Source organism: Stigmatopora argus, chromosome 20 (assembly GCF_051989625.1).
Source record: "Stigmatopora argus isolate UIUO_Sarg chromosome 20, RoL_Sarg_1.0, whole genome shotgun sequence".
Classification (NCBI taxonomy): Eukaryota; Metazoa; Chordata; class Actinopteri; order Syngnathiformes; family Syngnathidae; genus Stigmatopora; species Stigmatopora argus.
This window is the reverse complement of record NC_135406.1, coordinates 6,385,921-6,410,809: the sequence shown is the minus strand read 5'-3', so window position 1 is coordinate 6,410,809 and position 24,889 is coordinate 6,385,921. Positions and strand designations below refer to the sequence as shown.

General features: G+C 39.3%; 2 protein-coding genes and 4 non-coding genes across 6 annotated transcripts; 3 read left to right on the top strand and 3 right to left on the bottom strand.

The window, feature by feature from the left end:
- Positions 1-4,438: 4,438 nt before the first annotated feature.
- On the bottom strand, positions 4,439-4,520 carry trnal-uag (transfer RNA leucine (anticodon UAG)). Its single transcript has one exon. It is a non-coding gene; the product is annotated as a tRNA-Leu (tRNA).
- A 1,280-nt stretch (positions 4,521-5,800) lies between these two features.
- On the top strand, positions 5,801-5,991 carry LOC144066391 (U2 spliceosomal RNA). The gene has a single exon (XR_013297563.1). It is a non-coding gene; the product is annotated as a U2 spliceosomal RNA (small nuclear RNA).
- Positions 5,992-6,917: 926 nt separating this feature from the next.
- On the top strand, positions 6,918-7,029 carry LOC144066429 (U5 spliceosomal RNA). Its single transcript, XR_013297594.1, has one exon. It is a non-coding gene; the product is annotated as a U5 spliceosomal RNA (small nuclear RNA).
- A 2,190-nt stretch (positions 7,030-9,219) lies between these two features.
- On the bottom strand, positions 9,220-11,222 carry LOC144065916 (uncharacterized). The gene has a single exon (XM_077589156.1). It carries the CDS (start codon positions 11,043-11,045, stop codon positions 9,549-9,551), a length of 1,497 nt encoding a protein of 498 aa, XP_077445282.1. The 5' UTR covers positions 11,046-11,222; the 3' UTR covers positions 9,220-9,548.
- Positions 11,223-18,572: 7,350 nt separating this feature from the next.
- Positions 18,573-18,646, bottom strand: trnai-aau (transfer RNA isoleucine (anticodon AAU)). The gene has a single exon. It is a non-coding gene; the product is annotated as a tRNA-Ile (tRNA).
- A 4,405-nt stretch (positions 18,647-23,051) lies between these two features.
- LOC144065953 (triple functional domain protein-like) lies at positions 23,052-24,138 on the top strand. Its single transcript, XM_077589205.1, has 4 exons — positions 23,052-23,405; positions 23,477-23,610; positions 23,737-23,838; positions 23,968-24,138. Exons 1-4 carry the CDS (start codon positions 23,384-23,386, stop codon positions 23,995-23,997), a joined length of 288 nt encoding a protein of 95 aa, XP_077445331.1. The 5' UTR covers positions 23,052-23,383; the 3' UTR covers positions 23,998-24,138.
- Positions 24,139-24,889: the final 751 nt, after the last annotated feature.

Genomic DNA, 24,889 nt, shown 5'->3' with positions numbered 1-24,889 from the left:
GCTCAGAATATTCTGTAATAAAAGCTTTGAAGTCACTGTTTCTCGCCTCCAGCCTGTATTTGGACACCCAACATCTTCCACATCCGAAATTAATCGTACCCGAGAAGGAAGACAGAGTGCTCTTCCTTCAACAGTCGTTCACATCACTGCAAAGATGGTGCTACAGTAGCCTAAGAAGGTGCTAGTTGCCAAACATGAAGTAGTAGGTGGGTGGCATTTTGCCCAGCAGAATTAAAAAGAACCAGTTTGTGGATCATTGAAAAATAACTCTTCTCTGATAATTCTGGATTATTTTTTCATCACGAGTATATTGTTAAACTACATTAATGGAGGTACATTGATTCTATTTGTAATTATTGTCTTATTATTCAATAAAAAGAAATCCCTTGGTCTAAATATTGATGTGCATTCAAACAATTCATAACCTCACTATAATAAAAAAAAACTCTTCAATCAAAGAAAAAAAATATTTGAATGCAAAATCATAGCTGAGATTAAAAAAAATGCACTATCATTTTGATCTAGCATGATCATCTGAAATGGTAGTTTATACATTTTCGCGAAAGCTATATAGAACATCAAACATCTGACATTCTGGTCAGCGAACTTTAATGTCAGTGATGACTGTGCAATTGAAGAACTCCTTAAGCACATGCTTAAACAAGCAAAAACCACAGCACCAGATTTGAGTTTTTCCAAATATTTTCATCAAGATACATTTCCGGTAGGTGACAATGTTCGGATAAAAAATCTAAAGAGAACTTTTAACCCAGAGTCTGGAACCGTATTATCAATGAAAAAAATGCCTTCAACAGATGAATCCAGTGAAATTCACTGTTTTAGCACTTTTTTCATGGTCCCAGTAGAGTGTAAGACGTAAGAGACAGGAAACGAATCAACAACGCTTTTATAATTTTAGGGGACCATAAGGGTTCAGTCAGACAGTTTAACAATTTGGCTCTTTGTGTCTTGTTCGCCAGCCTTGCAATATCTTATGAAGCTAGTTTTTTTATTATTTTACATTCGAGTAGACGCAGTTGGTTGTTACAATGATTGGATTTGCCTCCACGTTTATGGAATGGTAGCATGTTTTGTTAAAAAGGGGGAACGTTTTAATTACATGAGGGGGGTGTAAAAGGTTAATTTGTTCATCTTCTGTATTGCTTATCTTCATGGGGTCTTGTGGTTGTTGGGGCCTATCCCAGTTAGTTGTGAACAGGAGAAACACTCTTGGATTAGATAAAAACACACGCAAAGGACTAAAAGTGGAAAACGTCCATTGAGTACATTCGTCCTGACTATGGTTTTTCACCTGTGTGGGTTCTTGTGTGTATTTTCAATCCATGACCTCGGAACTGTAAGGCCAACGTGCTAACCACTCGGTTAGTAAATGTAAATGTAACTAAATAATTATGAATGTTTATCAGACATTTATCAATACTTTCACTAAGTATTCAATATTGCAGAAGTGTATACTAAAACATGACTATGAGTCACAAATTACGGCCCGTTTTGGAAATTGTTTAAAAAGTCTCTTTTGGGTTATAGACACCTTCGAGAAATGTTTCATTTTCCAGTACGATTTATTTATTTCAAATGTGCATTTTCAGTAACTGATGATTGACAGTGACACATTGCAGTTGCTTTTCCCAATTGCTAAAAGAGAAAATCCTAAAGGACCCACACATTTAAAAGACATAGAATAAAAGTACATCCCATTTGAAAATACCACAAGCTCATTTCACACAGACTCGATTCCCATATCACAACAATCCTCCTCTCTCACAAATCGAAACCTAGTAAATAAACTTCAAATGTTTTCACTGATTACTGTGGTGTTGAAGACGATGATTCTGTTTTGCATCAATTTATGTAACTTGTACCACAACTCCTCATCTGAAACTTCAGAAAAGGAGCCAAGAAAATACTGACTAGTAAAAAACTATTCTACATAAACTTAAAATACATTGATTATATGATTATTTATGATCATCATTTTCTGACATTCAATGTGAATGAGGCAGAGGGTACAGAAAATGAATGAATGAATTTGACATGAATGTAATGAATCAAGGCTTTGTCATGGAGAAACACCTTGGGCCGCTCGGCCACACTAGACTCGGCGCTTGGAAGTTCTTAACCACAGAAATCTTAAAGAGGTGAAAGAAAGATTTGTTTGATTTAAAGAGAAACAAGAGAAGTTTTCTAATAGAACAAGTTAAAGTAACTCAATGAAAAACTGAATCTATTGAACACAACAGTACTCATTGAACACAGGAAGTTTATTTACTGGGTTTTACTTTTTGAGAAAAGAGGATTGTTATATGTGAATTGAGTTTTTTGTGTGAAATGGATTTGTGATATTGACAAATGGGAGCTATTTTTTTAAATGTGTGTGCCCTTTTGTTTTAGGGGGGTTGGACTTTCTGCACATTTGAAATAAAATTTAATGGAAATTTAAAAAATCCTTGAAGGGGTCTATAATTTAGAAGGCACTTTTTAAACATAATTCCAACAACACACCTTAATTTACGATAGCTATAGAGCTATAGTTATTTTTTGCAATATTGATTCCAATGATTAAAAGTCTATAATTGATTAATTATATTTAATTCCTTGCATAGTTGGTCATTTGCTTCAAATATTGCCCATGAAAAGTAACAATTCATTACATCAGCATGAAGTAACAAGTATATTCTAGATTTGTATCCCTGCAGAGCAGATTTTTCAGCAGTATCAAAGTAATAAAAAAAAGACAAGTAAAATAAAAAGTGAAAACAACAGTGATTTTTTTTGGCAAGTTATGCAGGAAGGCCTAGGATCGAGGCATGTAGGTGAATTAAATCTGGCAGAATGTCAGAAAATGATGATTAAATCTGGCGAACCAGTACAAATGAAAACAGAGTGGAGTCACATGATGCCATGATTTTTTTTTACCACGAATAGAATAGGAATAAAGTGTCTCACAAGTGTGGGTTCTTATACGAGTTTTTAAGTGTTGCTTTGTTGAGAAAGCGTGACTACAAAACAAAAAAGGTCTGAAAAAAGGCACAACTCAAAATACAACTAGAACAAAATAGCACTTCTCTACAAATCATATTTTTGTAATCTCTAACAAAATGATGCTTTGAAAATCTGAATACCAAATAGAATTTTTTTTTAATACAAAGTTAAAAATGGGAAACAAACATCTGGAACCTGTTGACAGGAAAACCTCATCTTCAGAGTAATATAAGTTAAAACATTCATGAACTAAGCAGTGGGTTTATAATCAAGCATTAATTGATCATTCAATTGACATATTACATGGTACTTTATCACTACTTCATTTAACAAAGTCAGATGTTTTTACCATGAAATGTGGCAATTGTTGCTCCCTTTAGAAATACACTGCAGGGCTGGTTGTGTTTGGAACAATCTGGGCCGCCGTGAACCAAGTGACCACCTGGCGGCGAGATCAGAGGGTGTCGTGTATGTGTACTAATATCAACATAAAAGCCGCAACTTCAAAGAATGGCTTTTATTAAAATTGGTTTTATATATTACGCACATAAAGGCGCAGTAGTAGTAGTAGTAGTAGTAGTAGTAGTAGTAGTAGTAGTAGTAGTAGTAGTAGTAGTAGTGGTAGTAGTAGTAGTAGTAGTCTTAGTAGTAGTGGTAGTAGTAGTAGAAGTGGTAGTAGTAGTAGTAGTAGTAGTGGTAGTAGTAGTAGTAGTATTGGTAGTAGTAGTAGTATTAGTAGTAGTGGTAGTAGTAGTAGTAGAAGTGGTAGTAGTAGTAGTAGTGGTAGTAGTGGTAGTAGTAGTAGTGGTGGTGGTAGTAGTAGTAGTGGTAGTAGTAGTAGTGGTGGTGGTGGTAGTAGTAGTAGTGGTAGTAGTAGTAGTAGTAGTGGTAGTAGTAGTAGTAGTGGTAGTAGTAGTAGTAATGGTAGTAGTAGTAGTAGTGGTAGTAGTAGTACTAGTAGTAGTAGTACTAGTAGTAGTAGTAGTGGTAGTAGTAGTAGTAGTAGTGGTAGTAGTAGTAGTGGTAGTAGTAGTAGTAGTGGTAGTAGTAGTAGTAGTAGTAGTAGTGGTAGTAGTAGTAGTAGTAGTAGTAGTAGTGGTAGTAGTAGTAGTAGTAGTAGTAGTGGTGGTGCTGGTTGGGGTTGTGCTATACATCCACTAGATGGATCTAAGATAAAGGAATTTAATACCATGATAAACCAATGCAGTGTTACATCTACTTAAGAAAATATAATTGGTTCCAGAAGATGTTTCGTAACCTGAATTTTTCACAAGTAGAGCAGCAATTTGCACGATCATTCATTCATCTTCCATACCGCCTGAAGAGTAAAAGTCTGTTGATTGTTCAAAAAGTCAAATCAAAAGGCTTTATTGTCATCATACACAGCTGCGTATAACAAAATTAGTGAAAGAACAGAATTCAGCTCATGAGTTAATGGCAGTGGTGGGATTTGAACCCACACCTCCTGAGAGACTGGGGCCTAAATCCAGCAACTTGGACCACTCAGCCACACTGCCTTAGTAAAATATCTTGCATGTTTGTCCAAATTATTCAAGAGCTAATTAATGGAAACAGGCAGAAATGTGACAACAACTCGTCGAGTTTAATAAACATAGCGCTATGTGACTGTCAATGCGATACAAATAATGGCTTCTATCTCATTGAGGGTCCAGATGGGAAGAAGAGAGTTTATCTATGGGAGGCTCAGGGTTAACTTCATGCTGACACAACCCTGTAGACAGCTGGGGAGCCACTGACACTGTGGTTATCAGCAGTTTTGCACGCTGGCCAGAGTTCTTTCTGTACGTGTTTTTATGGTACCAAACTTTCTTACGTTTCAAATGCACCCTTCAGTCCCCCTTTTGGAATCGAAAGATTCCAACAAAAGGCCAGATTTGGGGTTCGCTGCGATGGAAGTTGGAGCCAAAGCTCTCCCGTTGAGGTGACAAATGAAAGTCTGGAATTCTTATGGGTGTGTCTGTGGTGGATGCAGGTGCAGTTCAAGGTGTTCTGGATCATCTTTGTTTAGTCCGCTCCAAGTAGTCCAAGGCGTTTGGCTTCTCTTTGTTTAGTCTAATTTAGGTTATCAGGAGCAAAGCATTTATACATCATTTTACTTCAAGCAAATATAGCAAAGTAAGTTTAATGGTAAAGCAAAGCATATTCTTTGTTGCAAGGAAACTTATAATATGAAATAATCCTGACATTCCCCCTTTTTATAATATATTTGCACACAATCTAATTCCATTATGCCTAAATGTTAATAATTCCTTTTTATGACAAATATAATTCCACCAGGGGGGGGTTGTTCAGGTTGGTATGAAAAAGAACAAACTCAATCTCGTCCAATTCGCTTTATGACAAGTGCAGCAATCCAGGTAACGTCCACCTGTGTGGAGTTTGCATGTTCTCCCTGTGTGGGTTTCCTCCCACATTCCGAAAAACATGCATGGTAGGCTGATTGGACACGCTAAATTGCCCCTAGGTATGGGTGTGAGAGTGCATGGTTGTCCGTCTCCTTGTGCCCTGCGATCGGCTGGCCACCGATTCAGGGTGACCCCCGCCTCTGGCCCGGAGACAGCTGGGATTGGCTCCAGCACCCCCTGCAAACCCTAATGAGGATAAAGCGGTTCAGAAAATGTGATGAGATGAGTTTCCCTGTTATTGCACTAAACGTGTGTCATTGTAGTTTGTTGTATACGTAAATGTATGTTACTATTGACATCCAACGTGTGTTTCCACTATTTTAGGTTGAATTATCTGGAATGAAGTCGTCCTTTGCGCCTGTTTAAGGAATATCGCTTCTCGGCCTTTTGACTAAGATCAAGTGTAGTATCTTTTCTTATCTGTTTAATAGCTGTTATGTCTCCTAAATGGGGACCATATATTGAATTGATATTTGGGACTAGGTGATGGAATAGGAGCTTGATCCTTCCACTCCACGCATCATCCTGGTATTGCAGTATCTCCATGAGAGATGCAACCCTCTCTATTTGACAGAAGCGAATCTGAAATTTCATATATTATTCATGAGGATGAGGGTTGATTTAAATTAACAAATTAAAGCCTTTCTTTTGTAACAAAATCTAAGTTCAACAAGACTGTATAAACATTCACATCTTATATAATAATATATAGGTTTGGTGATCATCATTTTTGCCAGTACAGCTTGTTTGAATTCCTGCTCAGCGTCGAGGTTTTGCTGTAATATGAAAGCAAAACGCCACATTGACTACATTCAGCGAAACCAACGTAAGTTTCTGTAGCATATTCAACAATCAATTTGAAGCTTTTCCACATCTCACTTTTACCGGGGTATTTGTCATTTCACTTCTCCTGTCTGTAGTTTATCCTTAACTTCTTGCTCCCCCATATTGGGGATACCAGGTCAAAATAGATGCGGACTTGCGGACGGGAAGATTATTAAGAGGGCAGGCAGCCTTCACGTGACGTGCTTAAAGCATGCTCTGGCTCTGCAACTCCTGTTTAATCCAAATTATTTATTTTATCACAAGTATTGTTAGTTTAGTGAACACATCGTTTCATTATACATTGTTATAAACATCTATTTAAAAAAATAAAAAGTCAGTGAGAGAGACGGGCTCGGGCTCACGATCACACCTCCATTTTGGATCATTTGGTTTAATTACTAATTTCATTACACCATTAAGTCCAACCCATTTGCACCCAAAGGATGCACGTATGCCCTGGATCATATTATATCACAACGCTCTCCAATCCCCTGGCTGCCTAATACAGGTGCTGAAACGTGATTGGCTGCATAATACAGCTTCTGCAATGTGATTGGCTGCTCAATGGATTGGAACCACGCACTAGTTTTTAGTGCTTTAGCCTGTATTAAACTACTATTGCGGCTATAGACGTAGTTCGTTCTGTCAATTCTTCATCAATACACTCTTGCTTCTCTTCAAATCGCACAAATCTTTCGCCTTTTACTAAAGATTTATGTGGAGAGGAACAATAAGATTTTCAATCAAATCTTTGATGCTCTGTAGTAGCAAAGCTTCCTGTTTCTGTCTCAACTAAATATGTAGTATTTAATATTAATCTGGGTTAAAGGTTTTTTCACACAATTTCACTGCTTGCATTTTTGCAGTGTTTACGTCCTCAAGCATCTGACTTTGTTCAATGAACGTAAAAGTAATATGTATGTTGATGTTAATTCCTGAGTGTTTTAATCTATATTATTCTGACGAGGCGGTTTTCAGGTGTCCGTTTCCCTTTTGAACTTTGTATTTTAAAAAAATACCGTCTAGTATTTGGTTTTCAATTTTCGAATCATAATTTTGTTAAACATTATAAAAATGTGATTTATAGAGAAGTGCTATTTTGTTCTAGTTGTATTTTGATTTGTGCCTTTGTTCAGACTTTTTTTGTTTAAAATCATTATCTCGACAAACTAAGAACAAAAAAATATCACACAATTTAAAATTATGACTAACCCCAATTAGCAGATTCATGCAATTTTTTAATGACTGCATTAATGTTCTGCACAACACTAGATGTTAGTAGCAAAGTGCATATCCGACCAAACAAAACAACAGGAACTGTGTGGGGGATGGGCTCCATCGTCAAGTAGGATACTCCAAACGAGCATAATTTGTTCCGGGACTGAGCTCGCATGTCGATATTCTCGTAACTCGAACGAACGTTTCCCATTGAAATGAACTAAAAACAAATTAATTTATTCCAAGCCTCTAAAAAAAACACCAAAAACAGGATATTGGATTGGAGAAACATTTTTATTTGTTCTAATTCACCATCTATTAACAAAGTAACAAATAACTAGTGGTTTAATAGTACTAAAATGTGTTTAATAGTAGTAAAATTAGACAGAGATACTTTTTGCACGGCAACACGCTCGTAACATAACAAACTAATTTAAATAAACTTGGATTACGATGCAGACACACTCAAAAATAAGTTTAATCGAACCTAACACTAAACTTAATTCTAATTTTTTTGACATTTGATACCTTTCTTCTCCCGTGTTGGCTCTATTTGCCAGTCAATATTGACATTTGTTCGATTTTGTCTTCCCTTCAAAATATTCCCAAAATGATGCACACAAATGTCCTCACAATAGGATAACACAGGACCATTTGCCAACGAGAAGTACTATACTCCTCTCGTATTATCGAACAAGCTCCTCCGCCATTCGCATTGGCTAACGGGAAAAAAAACACTGAAAAAATGCAACGCTTCACCCAGTGCTCGTGGAGACATTACACGAGGGCCTTGCGACGGGAAAGACAGTACGCATGAAGTTCTTATGAGCAGCCTCTCGGGTCCGCTGTATGCTCGTATATCAAAATTTGTCTCATATCTCAAGATATATATTTGCTCGAAAATTTACTCGTATCTCAAATTGCTCGTATGTCGGGGCACTCGTATGTCGAGGTATTACTGTACTGTAATAAATAGCTAGACTGGCTTCCTCCATATACAAACTTTACTTACTTCTCAGAAGCCAACATAAGGTCGACTTGATTCCAAAACAATAGAAAGACTGTGTAACCTAAAAAAAAAAGGAAAAAAATACAAAAGGAAAACCAAGCTGGATTCTTCACAGGAGTTTAAAAACCACCTCTCCAGCCTGGCACACAAAAAGGGCACTCGTTCCCTGCAATAGTTACATTCACATTCAGAAACAAATAAATAAATGTATATTTTTAAATAGAATTGAACCACCATCTTCCCCTGTTGGCAACGATTAATATATTAAGCCTGTACCCTTTACAGCAATTAAGCCATATAAAATGCATGCTAATCAAGAACTCCAAATTAATTCAATAATGTGAAAAATACCCCAATCTAGTAGTCTTTTGCAAACATTTAACATTACATTCCCTTTGTAGTTTGTCTATCATCTCCTATAAAACTTTCTTACTCAATGTTTTTCCAATAGTTACACATAAAATAAAAATCTACCAATAATCCCCTTCAACATCAAAAACATAAAAACAATTTACCGTTAATTACAGACATGAAGTTACCGTATTTTCACACCTGTAGAAACAAAACAATCTTTTATATCATAATTTGTCAAATTGTTCAAATTAATGTATTCATTAAATCTGAGCAAATAACGCTTCACTTTTTTGTTACCTTTGAATTTGGAAGGCTGATTTTGTCAACAAAAAGACCCAAAAAGTATTTTTCACCAAAAAGAGAGCTTTATTGAAGCTACCAAAAAGATGACACGTTAAATTACAGATTAAAAAGTGTAAACAAGAATTTCAGAATGCAAAATACAATTATACTTCGATTACAATGATCTTTCATACAGAATTTGAAAAAGCAAGCAAAGCCGTGATTGGCCACTGCTTATTACAACACATTTGCGTCTTTTAAGTCTATCCTTACGACAAAATCTCTGGCAAGAAGCTGAGGAGGAAAAAGGTTTCTGACGTGTGGGTAATTGTGTTTTTAAGATATTCCTGCCACAAATCGAGCAAAAAAAGGGCTTTTCTCCTCTGCGGGTTGTTAAGTCTTCTTTTCAGGTTTTTGAATTGTGTAGCTTTTTAATTGGGCGGTTGTAGCGAATCTGTGGCCACAGACTGAGCAGGAAGACATTGTTCTCCAGTGTGGGTTAATAAGTGTTCTTTTAAATATTGCTTTCGAGAATAGGCTTGACCACAAACTGAGCAGGAAAATGGTTTTTCACCAGTGTGGGTTCTTGTGTGCCTAATTAAGTTTTCCTTCTGTGTGAATGTTTGACCACAAACTGAACACGAAAATGGTTTTTCACCACTGTGGGTTCTTGTGTGTGTTTTTAAATTTCCCTTCTCTGTAAATGTTTGACCACAAACTGAACACGAAAATGGTTTTTCACCAGTGTGGGTTCTTGTGTGCCTAATTAAGTTTTCCTTCTGTGTGAATGTTTGACCACAAACTGAACACGAAAATGGTTTTTCACCACTGTGGGTTCTTGTGTGTGTTTTTAAATTTCCCTTCTGTGTAAATGTTTGACCACAAACTGAACAGGAAAATGGTTTTTCACCTGTGTGTGTTCTTGCATGACTCATTAATATTCTTTTCTGTGTGAATCTTTGACCACAAACTGAACACGAAAATGGTTTTTCACCAGTGTGGGTTCTTATGTGGATTTTTAAGGATTCATTTTGAGAAAAGGCTTTACCGCAAACTGAACACGAAAATGGTTTTTCACCAGTGTGGGTTCTTGCATGACTAATTAAGTCTCCTTTCCGTGTGAATCTTTGACCACAAACTGAACACGAAAATGGCTTTTCACCCGTGTGGGTTCTTGTGTGTATTGTTACACTTCCCTTCCGTTTAAATGTTTTACCACAAACTGAACACGAAAATGGTTTTTCACCCGTGTGGGTTCTTGCATGACTAATTAAGTCTCCCTTCCGTGTGAATCTTTGACCACAAACTGAACACGAAAATGGTTTTTCACCAGTGTGGGTTCTTATGTGGATTTTTAAGGATTCATTGTGAGAAAAGGCTTTACCGCAAACTGAACACGAAAATGGTTTTTCACCCGTGTGGGTTCTTGCTTGACTAATTAAGTCTCCCTTCCGTGTGAATCTTTGACCACAAACTGAACACGAAAATGGTTTTTCACCAGTGTGGGTTCTTATGTGGATTTTTAAGGATCCATTTTGAGAAAAGGCTTTACTGCAAATTGAACACGAAAATGGTTTTTCACCAGTGTGGGTTCTTATGTGGATTTTTAAGGATTCATTTTGAGAAAAGGCTTTACCGCAAACTGAACACGAAAATGGTTTTTCACCAGTGTGGGTTCTTGCATGACTAATTAAGTGTCCCTTCCGTGTAAATGTTTTACCACAAACTGTACATGATAAGGGTTTCTCCCCAGTGTGGCTCCTCATATGCGTTTTCAAAGAAGACTTTTTCCCAAAAGTTTTCCCACACTGAAAGCATTTGCAAAGTTTGTCACCACTGGGATTTTTCTTAAAATCTTCAACATCATCATCATCAAAAGCAAGTCGTTGCCATCTGATAAAGGAGCAATTAAATTTTCTGCTCGCCATCCTTCTGTTGAGCTGCCGCTCAGAAGCTCCGCCCCTATGTTGGCCGCGTCCAGATCATCTTCACTCTTGAAAGGCTCACCAGTTGACCATTTGACACATTCCTCGTTTTTGATTGGAGGTTGCTCTTCTCTTTTGCACTGTTGAGGGAACTCTGGCTCCTCCTCTTTAATTAGGGGCCATGTTCCTGTGTTTGCAGATTCCGCCCCTCCACTGGCCACGCCCAGAACATCTTCCCTCTTCACGAACTCACCAAGTGACCAGGTGAAATGATCTTCCTCCCTTTTGATTGGACGTTGCTCGTCTCCCATTTGTTGTTGAGGGAACTCTGGCTCCTCCTCTTTGATTTGGGCGAGCTCAACTTCCCCTTCAAGGTCAGCAGACTCCTGCCCATCAGCACAAAGATCCTTTCTGAAACCTGCAAAGACACAAAGATAAATGATTAACTATTTTCCAATTATAAATGACTGAATTTCTTTTTCACAGAAATGAAACCAAACGGAAAAGGGCGCCATACATTCATTTCGTCACAATGCAGTACTTACTACTGTAGTTTTCTAGTCAACAGCAACATGAGTTGAAAACTGTTTATAGGTGCATTTTTTAAAGTATGGCACTATTGGTCAGAAAAGTTTCTTCACTTAAAATTAGTCAAATCTTTTTGGAGCCTTTTCATTGTAAACATTCTCTTTTATGTTTTAAATTTTAATTTAGTTAAAATAATTTCGCCAAAGGGGAGGCATTAAAAAAACATTATCTTTTATTCAGTAGCAGGTCTATTATTATTTGGGGGATTAATGAGATGCCGGATTCCGGCTAATGCCGGAGCGATCGCTAATACGCGCAGTATAGTATATTACTTCTCGTTGGCTGCTCATAAGAACGGTCAGGGGCACTGGCTCTCTCCCCCGCAACTCCTCGTGTAATATCTTTGGTCGCAACTATACGTTTTTGTAACGTCTCTGCGAGCACTGAGCGTTTTTTTCAGTGTTTTTCCCCCCCTTAGCCTGTTAGCTCCCGTTAACAGAGCGATCGCTAATTCAAGACTACTTCTCGCTGGCAAGTGGAAGTGCGTTATTCTATTGTGAGGACATTTGTGTGCATCATTGTCGGAATATTTTGAAGGGAATACAAAAGCAAACGGCCCATCGATAGTGATAGTGAGGGTGGAGGCGGGGGCAAACAGCCAACCCAGCCGGGACAACAAAGGTATAAAAACATAAAACATAATTAGCACGACAGCAAAGACAGCATGATAAAAAGCCCCCCTGCATGACCAATTTACCCGTACACGATGATGAATTTAATATTGAGCTGAATGCGTTCACTGTTTAAGTTAATAAATTGGAATTTAGGCAATTAATGGCTGAGGGTTTGGCACATTGCGATATCCCAAATGTTGTTTTCGACTTAACAAAACTAAATGATGAATATCAATTGGTTAAATAGGAAGCAAAAGTGCAATTAGGTCAAAATTGCTGTTTTTTAAAGATGTCTAAAATGAGCTGGCTGCAAACACCAATATTATCCATCACAAAATGTTGCAAATGAAATAAAAACATCTCCATGACTTGGCACCTAGCATAATGACTACGACCGACCAAACAAAGACAAAGCTCAGAAAAAGCCACAAATTAAAGTATAGTAAAAGCTTCTGGCCTCCTTTTACAATCTGAACACACTAAATTTTATATTTTTCAGTCACTTTTTTACATCACAAGTAAATAAATGCCAACATGTGAACATGACTCTTTTACTCAGTCAATGGCTAAACTATCTCAAAGTTGAAACCAACTTACCTTGAAGGATTTTCATTGTTTCCAAAAGTTTGTCCAAATGAGTCTCGTGTCTCCAGATGAGTCGAGGACGTCCAACTGCAGCATCTGACTGAATGCCATCCTCTGGATGCTGCATATTTGCGCAGTTGACATCAAAGAGCAAAGAGCCACGCGCTTTGATAGGTGACATCAAAGAGCAAAGAGCTCCTGGTGACGCCACTCGCTTTGATCTCCATCTGGACCGTAGCCCCGCCTCCTTTGGACCCCGATATATGATGGACGCACTTTAAGCCATTTATTTGTTCTCACAAATTCAATTCATTTAAGCAAATAAGGGAATAATTCGTGGGAGTTGGTACATTTTCGTTGAAGAACTTCATCTCTCGTGATTCAATTTGGCAAAACCGCAATGGTTCCTTGATTTGTCGATTTGTTCTGCGCTTGCGCGTATTGCGTCGCCTCCTTTTGAGCCGCAACCTTCTTCATGGTGACTTATGTCGTAAATTCAAACCTACGAAAGTATTTTTATTCCAACCATGTCAGACCATTTGAAGAATAATTATTTCCTATGTTCGACTCTCTTGTTTTTAATAAACCTAATGCCACCGAAAGAAGTGACGCTCGAGTTGCAGAAGTGACGCAATGTTCCGCGCATGCGCAACCCCAAAAGTCAAGGTTCCGTCCCCAGTCACAATCTTGTCGTGACCGTAGCGCGCCGAGTTTTTCCTCAATTTCCACCACTTAACTAAACCCACGCGTGGCCGATGTGTCTTGCTTAACTACTCTTCCGTCTTAAGTTTCAGTCAACATCATCTTCAAGGCGTCTAAAGCCTCGTTGAAACTTTGCGGCCTACTTTAGTTTAGCCTGCTAGCATCTATCAAAGGTGCCTCCATCAGAATTCCCGTGTGGGAGTGTTCCACGAGGAACACTCGATCGTTTGCAAAATAATGCATGCAAAAGTTGTTCTTCACAGACTAGAAGGTGGGTTCACTTTTTATATTTATATATTCTCTCAATGTGTTATAAAAGGGCTTTTTTTGTGCGCTGCAATTGATTTATTTAAAAATTCTCAGGTCGACAGAAGGTACAAGCTTGATTTTAAGACAATAAAACAGTACAAACAAAATCATGCAGAATAAATCATGGGAAAAGTACAAATCATAACAACTATTTCCCATTTTCATACTGTAATGCATATAAAAATATGAAATCATAAAAAGGCTATATATATATATATATAATGTTTCCTTTGTTTAAGAACTCTAAAAACAGCTTTTTTTCTCCCACTTATTTCAATCCAAAAATATATTTCAAAATTATTGATTTAGAAAAATAAATCGATAAAACTGAATGTTGGCTCCTTTTCCATTTTTTTTAATGTCAACAAAAAAAGAATAGCTGTCATTTTTACTTTTTAATTAAAAATGATTAAAATTTATATTTGATGCTTCACCCTTTTCTAAAAGGATTCCAAATAAATTAAAATCTCAAAAATACAAGCGAATATCTGCAAAGAAGAGGCTAAAAAAAGATTTGGAAAAACTTCAAGGGCCTGTGAGGTTACTTTACTGACCAATAGTCCTTTTTTTAGTGAAATACACTTTAAAAAAACGTTTAAACACCTTTGGCTATTGATGAGAATATTACAGTAGTGCTATGTTGACAACATCACGAATGTATGGCATCCTCTTCTGTTTAGCTTCGTTATTGTAGCGACCAGCATATTAATCCTTTCTTTCCAGCCTAACCACTGCAAATATAAGTATAATACTAAATTACCAGTCTAACATAAAGAACCTCTAGATAGAATAATAGACAGTTTATAAAATATATAATTTATCTTGGGGTCTTTGCAGGTTTCAGAAAATATCTTGGTCCTGATGGGAAGGTGTCAGAGTTTTCTGGTGCCAAAGAGGATGTTGAGCCCCCTCAAATCGAAGAGGAGGAGCCAGAGTTCCCCCAAGACAGAGAGAGAAGAGCAACTTAAAATAAAAAAGGAGGAAGAAGATGTCAACTGGTGCGTCCTTGAAGAGAGAAGATGATCTTGGCGTGGCCAGCGGAGGGGCAGAGCCTGCAAACACTTTAACATGGCCCCAAATTAAAGAGCAAAAGAGAGAAGAGCAACTTTCAATCAAAAAGGAGGAGCAGCAAGATGTCACTTGGTCAACTGCTGAGCCTTTCAACAGTGAAGTACATCTAGGCGTGGCCGGCAGAGGGGCGGAGCCTCTGCACGGCAGCGACTCAACAAAAGGATGGCAAGAAGAAGCTTTTATTGCTCCTCCATCAGATAGTGACGACTTGCTTTATGATAATGATGACGATGAAGGTCTTAAGAAAAATCCCAGTGGCGGCAAACTCTGCAAATGTTCTCAGTGTGGGAAAACCTTTGGTAAAATGTTTACTTTGAAAAGACATATGGCAACCCACATTGGGCAGAAACCGTTTTTGTGCTCAGTTTGTGGTAAAACATTCACACAGAAAGCAAACTTAGAAAGCCACACAAGAACCCACACTGGTGGAAAACCATTTTCCTGCTCAATTTGTGGTCATGGTTTCTTTCAAAAGCAGGACTTAATCATCCACACAAGGACCCACACTGGTGAAAAACCGTTTTCGTGCTCGATTTGTGGTAAATCTTTCTCTCTCAAGCACAAGTTAAAACTCCACACAAGAACCCACACTGGTGAAAAACCATTTTCGTGCTTAATTTGTGGTCAGACATTCACATGGAAGAAAAGCTTAATTAGTCACACAAGCCCCCACACTGGCAAAAAAACATTTTCGTGCTCAGTTTGTGGTCAAGCCTTTTCTCGAAAGGAACATTTAAAAAGGCACACGAGAACCCACACTGGTGAAAAACAATTTTCCTGCTCATTTTGTGGTCAAGCCTTTTCTCAAAAGCAAAATTTAAGAACCCACATGAGAATCCACAAAGGGGAGAACTCCTTTTCCTTGCGCAGTTAACAACTTCACCAGAACTGACTTTGGGTTCATTTTGTAGTTCTATTACACTTTTATATTTATCCAAACGGATTTGATTGGCATGTAACTAAACTTATCTGGCAATTGATATGTAACTGCCACATTTTAGTTTCACTGTATTTTTTTGTGTATTTTAATGTCAGTTTCACCATACCTCCTGTAGTGGGTGCAGTGGCGCTTGAGCGAGCGTACGTTTGCTAAATGGGAAGATAATTGCAGCAGAAATAGCGCTCTCGGTAAGAGAAAGGCAGCACGAGACAAGCTCAGCCAGAAAGTCGCAAGCTAAAGTAATATAAAGAGAAATAAAGAATAAAACCCCTAATTCCTCTTGGTACTCAGCCAACGAGGTGTTTTGTCAATTTTTGTGTATTTATTTTATTTCACAAATTGTCTATTTTTTTAAAGCTAATTTTCGTTTTTGTGTGTTATTAGTTATCTAGGTGTTATTTGTAAATCTGCCAATATGGATTCAATAAATTCATCAGTTTGAGAAAGACACTTAGTACTCACAAGTAAGAACTCAATATTGCAGAAATGTATACCAAAACATGACTTTGAGTCACATATTAAGGCCCATTTTGGAAATTGTTTAAAAAGTCTCCTGGGTTATAGACGCTGGAGCAATTTTTCTTTTTCCAGTATGATTTATTTAGTTCAAATTTGCATTTTCAGTACTCATGATTGACAGTGACACATTGCAGTTGTTTTTCCCAATTGTTAAAACAGAAAATCCGAATACATAACAGGTACGCTAGCGGACAGCAAAACATAGGTACGCTAGCAGCTAGCATAACATACGCTAGTGGCTAGCATAACATACGCTAGCGGCTAGCTTAACATACGCTAGCGGCTAGCTTAACAGGTATGCTAGTGGCTAGCAAAACATAGGTATGCTAGAGGCTAGCATAACATAGGTACTCTAGCGAATAGCATAACATAGGCACACTAGCGGATAGCATAACATAGGTACTCTAGCGGATAGCATAACATATGCTAACGGCTAGCATAACATATGTATGCTAGCAGATAGCATAACATACGCTAGTGGCTAGCATAACAGGTACGCTAGCGGATAGCAAAATATAGGTACGCTAGCGGCTAGCATAAATATGCTAGTGGCTAGCTTAACAGGTACGCTAGCGGCTAGCAAAACAGGTACGCTAGAGGATAGCATAACATAGGTACTCTAGCGAATAGCATAACATAGGCACGCTAGCGGATAGCATAACATAGGTATGCTAGCGGATAGCATAACATACACTAGCAGCTAGCATAAATATGCTAGTGGCTAGCATAACATACGCTAGCGGCTAGCTTAACAGGTACGCTAGCGGCTAGCAAAACAGGTACGCTAGAGGCTAGCATAACATAGGTACTCTAGCGAATAGCATAACATAGGCACGCTAGCGGATAGCATAACATAGGTACGCTAGCGGATAGCATAACATATGCTAGCGGCTAGCATAACATACGTAAGCCTAGTGTCATGCTAGTGCCTTATCGGATGATGCGTCCAATGTATTGACAAAAAACTGAAAATATACCCTCAAACGAGACTGCACCCTATCACAAGGTGCATTTTATAGTTGTGAAAATACAGTATTTGGGATTTATTCATCAACACTGGTTTGTCTACAAACATCCTGGGACTTCTTCCATGAAGATCTTGATGAAAGAGTCTTCGCTGAGGGAGCACAGATACTGGACGATATTCCGGTGCTTCAGTTGCTTGATCAGGCAGATTTCCTCGTGGAGCGGCTGGGAATATTTGTTTGTTAGTGGCTGTCAAGTGGAAGGACAAACAATCCACTCACGTGCTGTCCTTTTCTGGAATCTTCTTGATGGCTGCTAACGTCCCTGCCGGCATACACCACCCCGTACGTGCCTTTCCCGAGGACCACTTTGTCGCTGTTTTTGTTGGTCTCATACACGTACTGGGAAGGGAAATGCGATAAATTATTCTGGATGGCCATTTAAGATTGAATTGTATCTTTATGGTTATAGAACTATACTTCCATTTGTAAAAGTTATATTCAATTGTGAAAAAAGTGTTGTCATCAGGTTATGCACTTTTTGTTTAGCGTCTTGGGCAAGTAATTACTCTCAAGAAGGGTTCTATGTCACTTGTGGTTAGCTTAGCTTTTAGCATCAAGTTAAAAAGATATCCATGAAAGAGTGAAAAATGTGACCACAATCCTAAACTATAAATATTTTGTGATGTGTTATTATATTCTAATATTGATAGAACATACGACAACTGTGTCTAAACTCATACTCGCGCATGCTAGCAATTAGCATGAAAAGCTAAGGTTCAGATAATTAACCCACTAGCATTAGCAAGGTAGCTCAGTCAACTTACCAGACAGATAGACAACTCTGTTACAGCATTTTGTTGATTCTATTTTAAGGGTTTTTACATCTTTATTTGGAGATTTTTGCACTTGTGACGACTATTAAGAGTAATCCTATTATCATTTTCTACAGGCTTCCTCATTGGAGGCTAAGCAAAGTTGAGAAACACTGTTCTGCCCGCTTGAGTATGAAGACAAATTTAATTTCACAACAATTTGGGAAGGACAGAAATGTGGTGGGAACAAACCTCAAGTATTCCCTCACTGAGATGATTCACATCCTGGGTGGCGTCTTCTGCCTTGTGGAGCTGAGAATTTATCAGATCACAGAAACTGAGGAAACATCAAGACAAGACATTATGTTATGTTTGGGCAAAAGAAGTTGTATTAGGCAATTTCAACTCCCACGGAGAGGTCGAGGCTCATGTGGGGGTTGAACCCACGACCTTGGCGTTATTAGCACCACACTCTGACCAACTGAGCTAACTGGCCACGTGTCTGAAGGTCCAGATTTTTGCCTGATGACGCAAAGGCAACACGTCAGATAGCTAAACAGTTATGTTACGGCAAAAGCAGTTGTAGTAGGCAATTTCAAATGGTGCAGAGAGGTCGTGGCCCGTACAGGGGTCGAACCCGCGACATTGGCGTCATTAGTACCATGCTCTGACCAACTGAGCTAACTGACCATGTGCCGTAAAATCCAGATTTTTGCGTGATGACACAAATGCAACACGTCAGCTAGCTAAACAATTATGTTACGGCAAACGAAGTTGTAGTCGGCAATTTCAAAAGACTACGGAGAGGTGATGGCCCGTACGGGGGTCGAACTCACGACATTGGCGTGATTAGCACCACGCTCTGACCAACCGAGCTAACCAGCCATGAAAAAGGCATTTTTTTGCGTAACGACGCAAATGCAACACTTCAGCTAGCTAAACACTTATGTTACGGCAAAAGAAGTTGGAATAGGCAATTTCAAATGACTACGGAGAGGTCATGGCCCATATGGAGGTCAAATCCACGACCTTGGCATTATCAGCACCTCGCTCTGACCAACTGAGCTAACCAGCTATGTGCAAAGTGGCCATTATTTTTATGTGATGCCCGCAAGTGCAAATATCAGATAGCTAAACTGTTATGTTACGGCAAAATAAATCATTTTAGGCCATTTTAACTTACTCTAGAGCAAAGGTGTCAAACCTGGGTTGGTGCGCGGGCCACATTAACATCAACGCCATTTCATGTGGGACAGACCATTTTAGATCTAATATCTAGATTTTTTTTAATTTTTCTAAATTGGATTAAAAGAACTGGCTCAAAAGCCCTAAATATTCAGTTTTTATAGATCTAAAGCAATGTTTATTTGAGCTTTTTTTCTTAGTATTGGAAAATGTCTTTTAATCATGTTTTTTATTTAAAGTGGAAACAAAATATTTTTTTAATTGGAAAATGGAAAATATTTGTATATTTAAACTAAAAACACAAAAGAAAAAAATTGGATTAAAAATTGCAATGCTTGATTTTAAAAAGGGGAAAATCAGGAAATGTAATGTACATCTATAATCATTTGAATGTGATCCTAAAACAGAAAGTCGGCACTCATGATTTACTTTCCCGGGCCGCACAAAATGATGCAGCAGGCCAGATTTGGCCCCCGGGCCACCACTTTGACACCCATGCTCTAGAAAGGTCTTGCCCGTTTGGGGATCGAACCCATGACTTAAACATTTTAAGCACCACACTCTGACTAACTGAGCTAAACAGCAATGTGCTGGGTTTGGCTCAGGTGCGACTGGCGGGCGAGTCGGCACGGAGATGAGGGGAGCTCGGACGGGGGAGGTCGACCGGGGAGCTCAGAGGGGCGAGGTCGAGCGGGGAGCTCGGACGGGTGAGGTCGAGCGGGGAGCGGCGAGTTGGAATTGAAAGTGCTTCTAATAGGGTACCGAAACGTTTAGGTCTCCCGGGCTGCACTGGCATCTGCCCCCACATCGGAGCCAAATCACCACCAGGTTTTGATCGGTTGACAGCTCCGTCCCTCTCTTTACCCGAGTATCCAAGACATGCGGCTGTCCTGATGCCAAGTGCACATATGGACACCCTTATGCTTGAACATGGTGTTCATTATTGCCAATCCACTACAAGCGCAGAAATCCAACAATAGAACACCACTCGGGTTTCGATCAGGGGGGCCGTTCTTCCCAATCACTCCCTCGAGGTCTCACATCAGCATTGAAGTCCCCCAGCAGAACAAGGGAGTCCCCATAAGGAGCACTCTCCAGCACCCCCTCCAAGGACTCCAAAAGGGGTAGGTACTCTGAACTGCTGTTTGGTGCATGCACACAAATCAGGTGCCGTCCCCCCACCCGAAGATGGAGGGATGCTGGAAGTGTCCAACCGCCCTTGAGAGGGGTGGTACCGGAACCCAAGCTGTGTAGTGCTGAGCCAAACTATGTCGAGCCGGAATTTCTCAACATCACGTTCAGGCTCTTTCCCAACCAGGAAGGTGACATTCCACGCCCCAAGAGATAGTTTCTGCAGCCGGGGATCGCCTTCTTTGGCCCCTCTCACAGGTGGTGAGCCCACGTGAGGGGGAACCCACGTCGCCTCTCCGGGCTGTGCCCGGCTGGCCGGGCCCCATGGGTCTAGACCCGGCTACCAGGCGCTCGCCATCGCTCCCCTCCTCCGGGCCTGGCTCCAGAGTGGGGCCCCGGTGACCCGCGTCCGGGTGAGGGAAGATGTCGTCCAATAATGTTGCTCATCATAAGAGGTCTTCTGAGCCATTCTTTGTCTGATCCCTCGCATCAGACCAGTTTGCCATGGATAACCCTACCCCGGGGTTCAAGGCTCTGGACAACAAAGCTCCAAGGGTCACTGGGACTGACAAACCCCACCACCACGATAAGGTAATGATTCGTCGGTGGGGTATTATTATCTTAAGTGCAAGTTTAAATTCAACATGGTATCTTGATTTGTAAATCCCGGGGCCGAATGTCTCGTACCGCGTTTTTTATTGTAATGGAAATTTTTAAATGCGTAATGGATGACTCTTTGAATAGCAGGACTAACCAAGGCTATGCCGGTCCCCGGCCGAGACCGAGGTTCTTGCGCTGATGGTCCTCAGGAGCTATGTCAGCAGGTGGGAATACCCACGTGCTCTCAGTATATCTGCTTCGATTTGATTGATTAGTTTTGTGAGTAACCTTGTGAAGTGTGAAGTAATATGTCAGAAGAAGCAGAGTGGTGGAGCGGAAGCGTGGTTGGCCCATAATTCAGGGCTCAATGGATCGAAACCATTCTCTGCTACTAACATCGGTTCTTTTTTTGTAGAAGCAAACTACCCCACTTCCAAGTGTTACCATTGCTGAGAAAATTTGTCCTTGAAAATTATTAATTGGGTAAAACTTCTCTTTTCTCATTTTCTTCTGAGGGATTCCTACTGATCAAAAATCAGATCGGAAATCTGGCCTGATCGCATCATTTTCACAAGATCGGAATTTGATAAAAAACGCATTGTTTTTTTGAAATGCCTTGATATTCTCATGAAGGCGGAAGTGATACCGCGAAACATGTCAGGTAAGGCCTAAAATTCATTGTGAAAAAGGAACAGAAAATAGTCAAATAGGAAAATTCATTTTTATTTCATTACATTTAGTCCATTTTTCTTTTTGTCATCTATTTCAAATATTAACAACAACAAGTGTTTAATTGCATTCTAGTTTCATACACTTTGAGAGCATGTTCTCAACAAAAAGAAAATGCATTACCAGTTAAAAAAACAACTGAACAAGACAGGTAAAAAAAGTGAAAACAATGGAAAATTACATCTAAATATGAGAAAAGAAATTCCTGTCCTTAGGAATAAAACATTGGCAACAAACTGAGCAAAAAAGTTGCTCTCTTACTGAATGTTTGAAAAGGTCTTTGCGCTGTGTGGGTTTGTTGTGTGATGCTTTAAGTTTTCCTTCCAAATGAATGTTTGACTACAGACTGGCCAAGAAGAGGGGTTTCAAATTCTATACGAGAGGAAACTCAGAAGCGTACTTGTCATTAAGGTGACTTGATGACTGGGCTGTCTCACACTGTCTTTGCCGCATATCTGGATAAAACTTGATTGTGCTGAATGGAGGTAGGTGTGTACGCGAGCACGGGTCCTCCTGTCTAGAATTTGGGGGACGCAGTCCACGCGAGACTTCCAAATATGTCGATAACTGCTGTTTGCTCGATTTTTGAATGTGTTTTTTTTCTGAGGAAAAAATAAATAAAAACGAAAAACAAACAAGAAAAAAATAATTCCAAAACATAACGGCAAAAATACATTTTGAAAAACAAAGAAAAACACCCTCAGACAATAAATTAATTTGAAAAACGAAGAAAAAAATATTTCAAAAAAACAACACCACACCAAAGATGAATTAATTTGAAAAACGGCCAGGACTTTATTTTATTTTCAAGGTGAGTGCGATCAGCTTCCGTAAACCTGAACCCCATTAGAAATAAATTAATTCAACATCACCTTTTATTTTGTCTCATGAAGGTCCCCTAACATGAAACAAAACATGAACAGCTCAGTGAAACGAACATGGATGTAATCTTAAACTTCCTTTAGTACACAACAGACAAACTGTTAGGGTTGCTTGGTTTTGTTATGCTTTTTCCCACCTGGTTTCCTGTCTGAGTGATTGCCCATTGTGTTCAGCTGTCGTGTCTCCGCCCCTGGTGTATCCTTCGTCCCTCTTGTGTTTCCCAGGTGTTCCGAATTGTCCCGTCAACCCATGCCAGTCTATTTAAACCCCACTGACTGCTTTGTCATTGTTGGATCGTCTGCTGATTACCATGCCATGTTTCCACATTTTCCTCGATCCAACGTGGTGTGCCTCGCTCCTAGCTTTCCCGTGTCTCCCCTCGTCAGATTTGGTTTTGTTATTCGACGCCAAGTCTTTTGTTAGTCTATTGCCTACAGTTTAAGTTATTAAAGTTTCGATTGAGTACTACTTCCTTCTCCTTGCCTGCTTCCCTGCATTTTGGTCCAAAAGACGTAACACAAACAGAGCATATGACAATACCTATACAGTAGATTCTTTCTATTTTGTGAGAACGGTGTCTCACAGCCATTGTAAGTGTCTTTTGGCTTATTTAAAATTCTGCTGCAATGCTGTGAAGAAGGGTAAGAGCAGCTCAAGAAAGCCCTGGATGTAACTCTTGGCATTCCCAGGGAAAGCCAATGATACCATGCATCTCTCCATGCTGGAAGGTAACTGAATGACAAGATGGCAAAACATTTGCTCAGGAATCAAGTCCAGTTTGCTTACATGTCACCTTCAGCTTTTGATGAATGCATCGAGTCGCAAGGCGATCTGCTCCTGCAGTATTCCTTCAAGGTCTGGGATTCAAGAATAGCCTTGAGCATGGGCAAAAATGGACAAATCTTCCTCTTGAAGTCCATGATGGTGTGCAAGGTGGTCAAGGATGCCTAGAGAACGAGTACATTTACAAGAAAAAAAACTCAATGTGTCATCCTTAACCCACTTTGTACCGATGCAATGTTCTCCATCAAAATGTTCATTATGCCATTTCTTCTATAGATGGCAGACATCAAGCTGACTGAGCACCTTAAAAGAGACCCCCACATGTTTGCTTTTTTAGTGGCCCACCTTTCCTGGAGGTGGAGCAACATTGTTCTGAAGGTTAGTGTCATTGTTAAGAATAAAAGTTTAGCAAGAATTATGGTCAACATTTTCATCAAAAAAGCACTGATTACAAAGTGCTCGTTTAACAATTTGTCTTAACATTTTAAACGTCATCCCTGTCAATAGGCTTCCACAATTGAGACCAAGTTGGAATGAAATCGGCCATATGCCAAAGCTGATCCAGGACCACACCACTGACCTGAGGGGGGCAGTCAAGGAGACAAATACCAAGATGGCCAAGCTCCACAAGACACCAAGATAGGAAGCAGGAAAACTTCATACAATTCAAGAGGCATCTTGATTCAGGACAAGTGACAAAAATAATTGCTTTTTTTAATGAATAATAATCCAAATATGTGATTGCCATCCTCATCACTGTCATTTTCATTTGACTAAGTACCTTTTAAAAAGTCTTTTTCAATGTCATTGTAGTATTTACTGAAATGAAGAGTTGAATTATAAAGACTGCATTTGACATGCACCGGATTGGAAGTCATGGGAAAAGTGCAAAAGCAACATTACACAAGCCCATGTCTGTTGGAGTAAAGGAACAAATTGTGTCCGGCAGGTCAGCGAGAACCATTGGGTCCATGTGGCTGTCCATTGTTTCTCAACCATGGTGTCTTCCAACAGTGGATGCTCCAAAATGGAGCATGGTTTAACTTTTTCAGATTGGACACAATAAACATCAAGAGACGGAGAATAAAACAAAGATTGAGTGATGATGGGCTTCCAATCCTTAGCCAACATGTATTCTCATACAAAGGGCCCAAAGTCTTTAGCTGAGGGAGGAGATATCATGGAAACATGTGGATGAGATGGTGACATGGTGGGATCTGATAAGGTTATCCTTAGGTATTTCCAAATTCACAATAAAAGAGGCATCTGAAGTCACATCTTTGTTTAATTCTTGCAAGAAGAGAATACATCCATCCGCGCTCCCGGTCAGGATAATTCTAACAACTCGAGGTCTTTCTCGCTAATTTATTCATAAGATTTTAACGCCATGCCCCACAGAAGTCTAAACATATTTAGAGTCTCATAACAA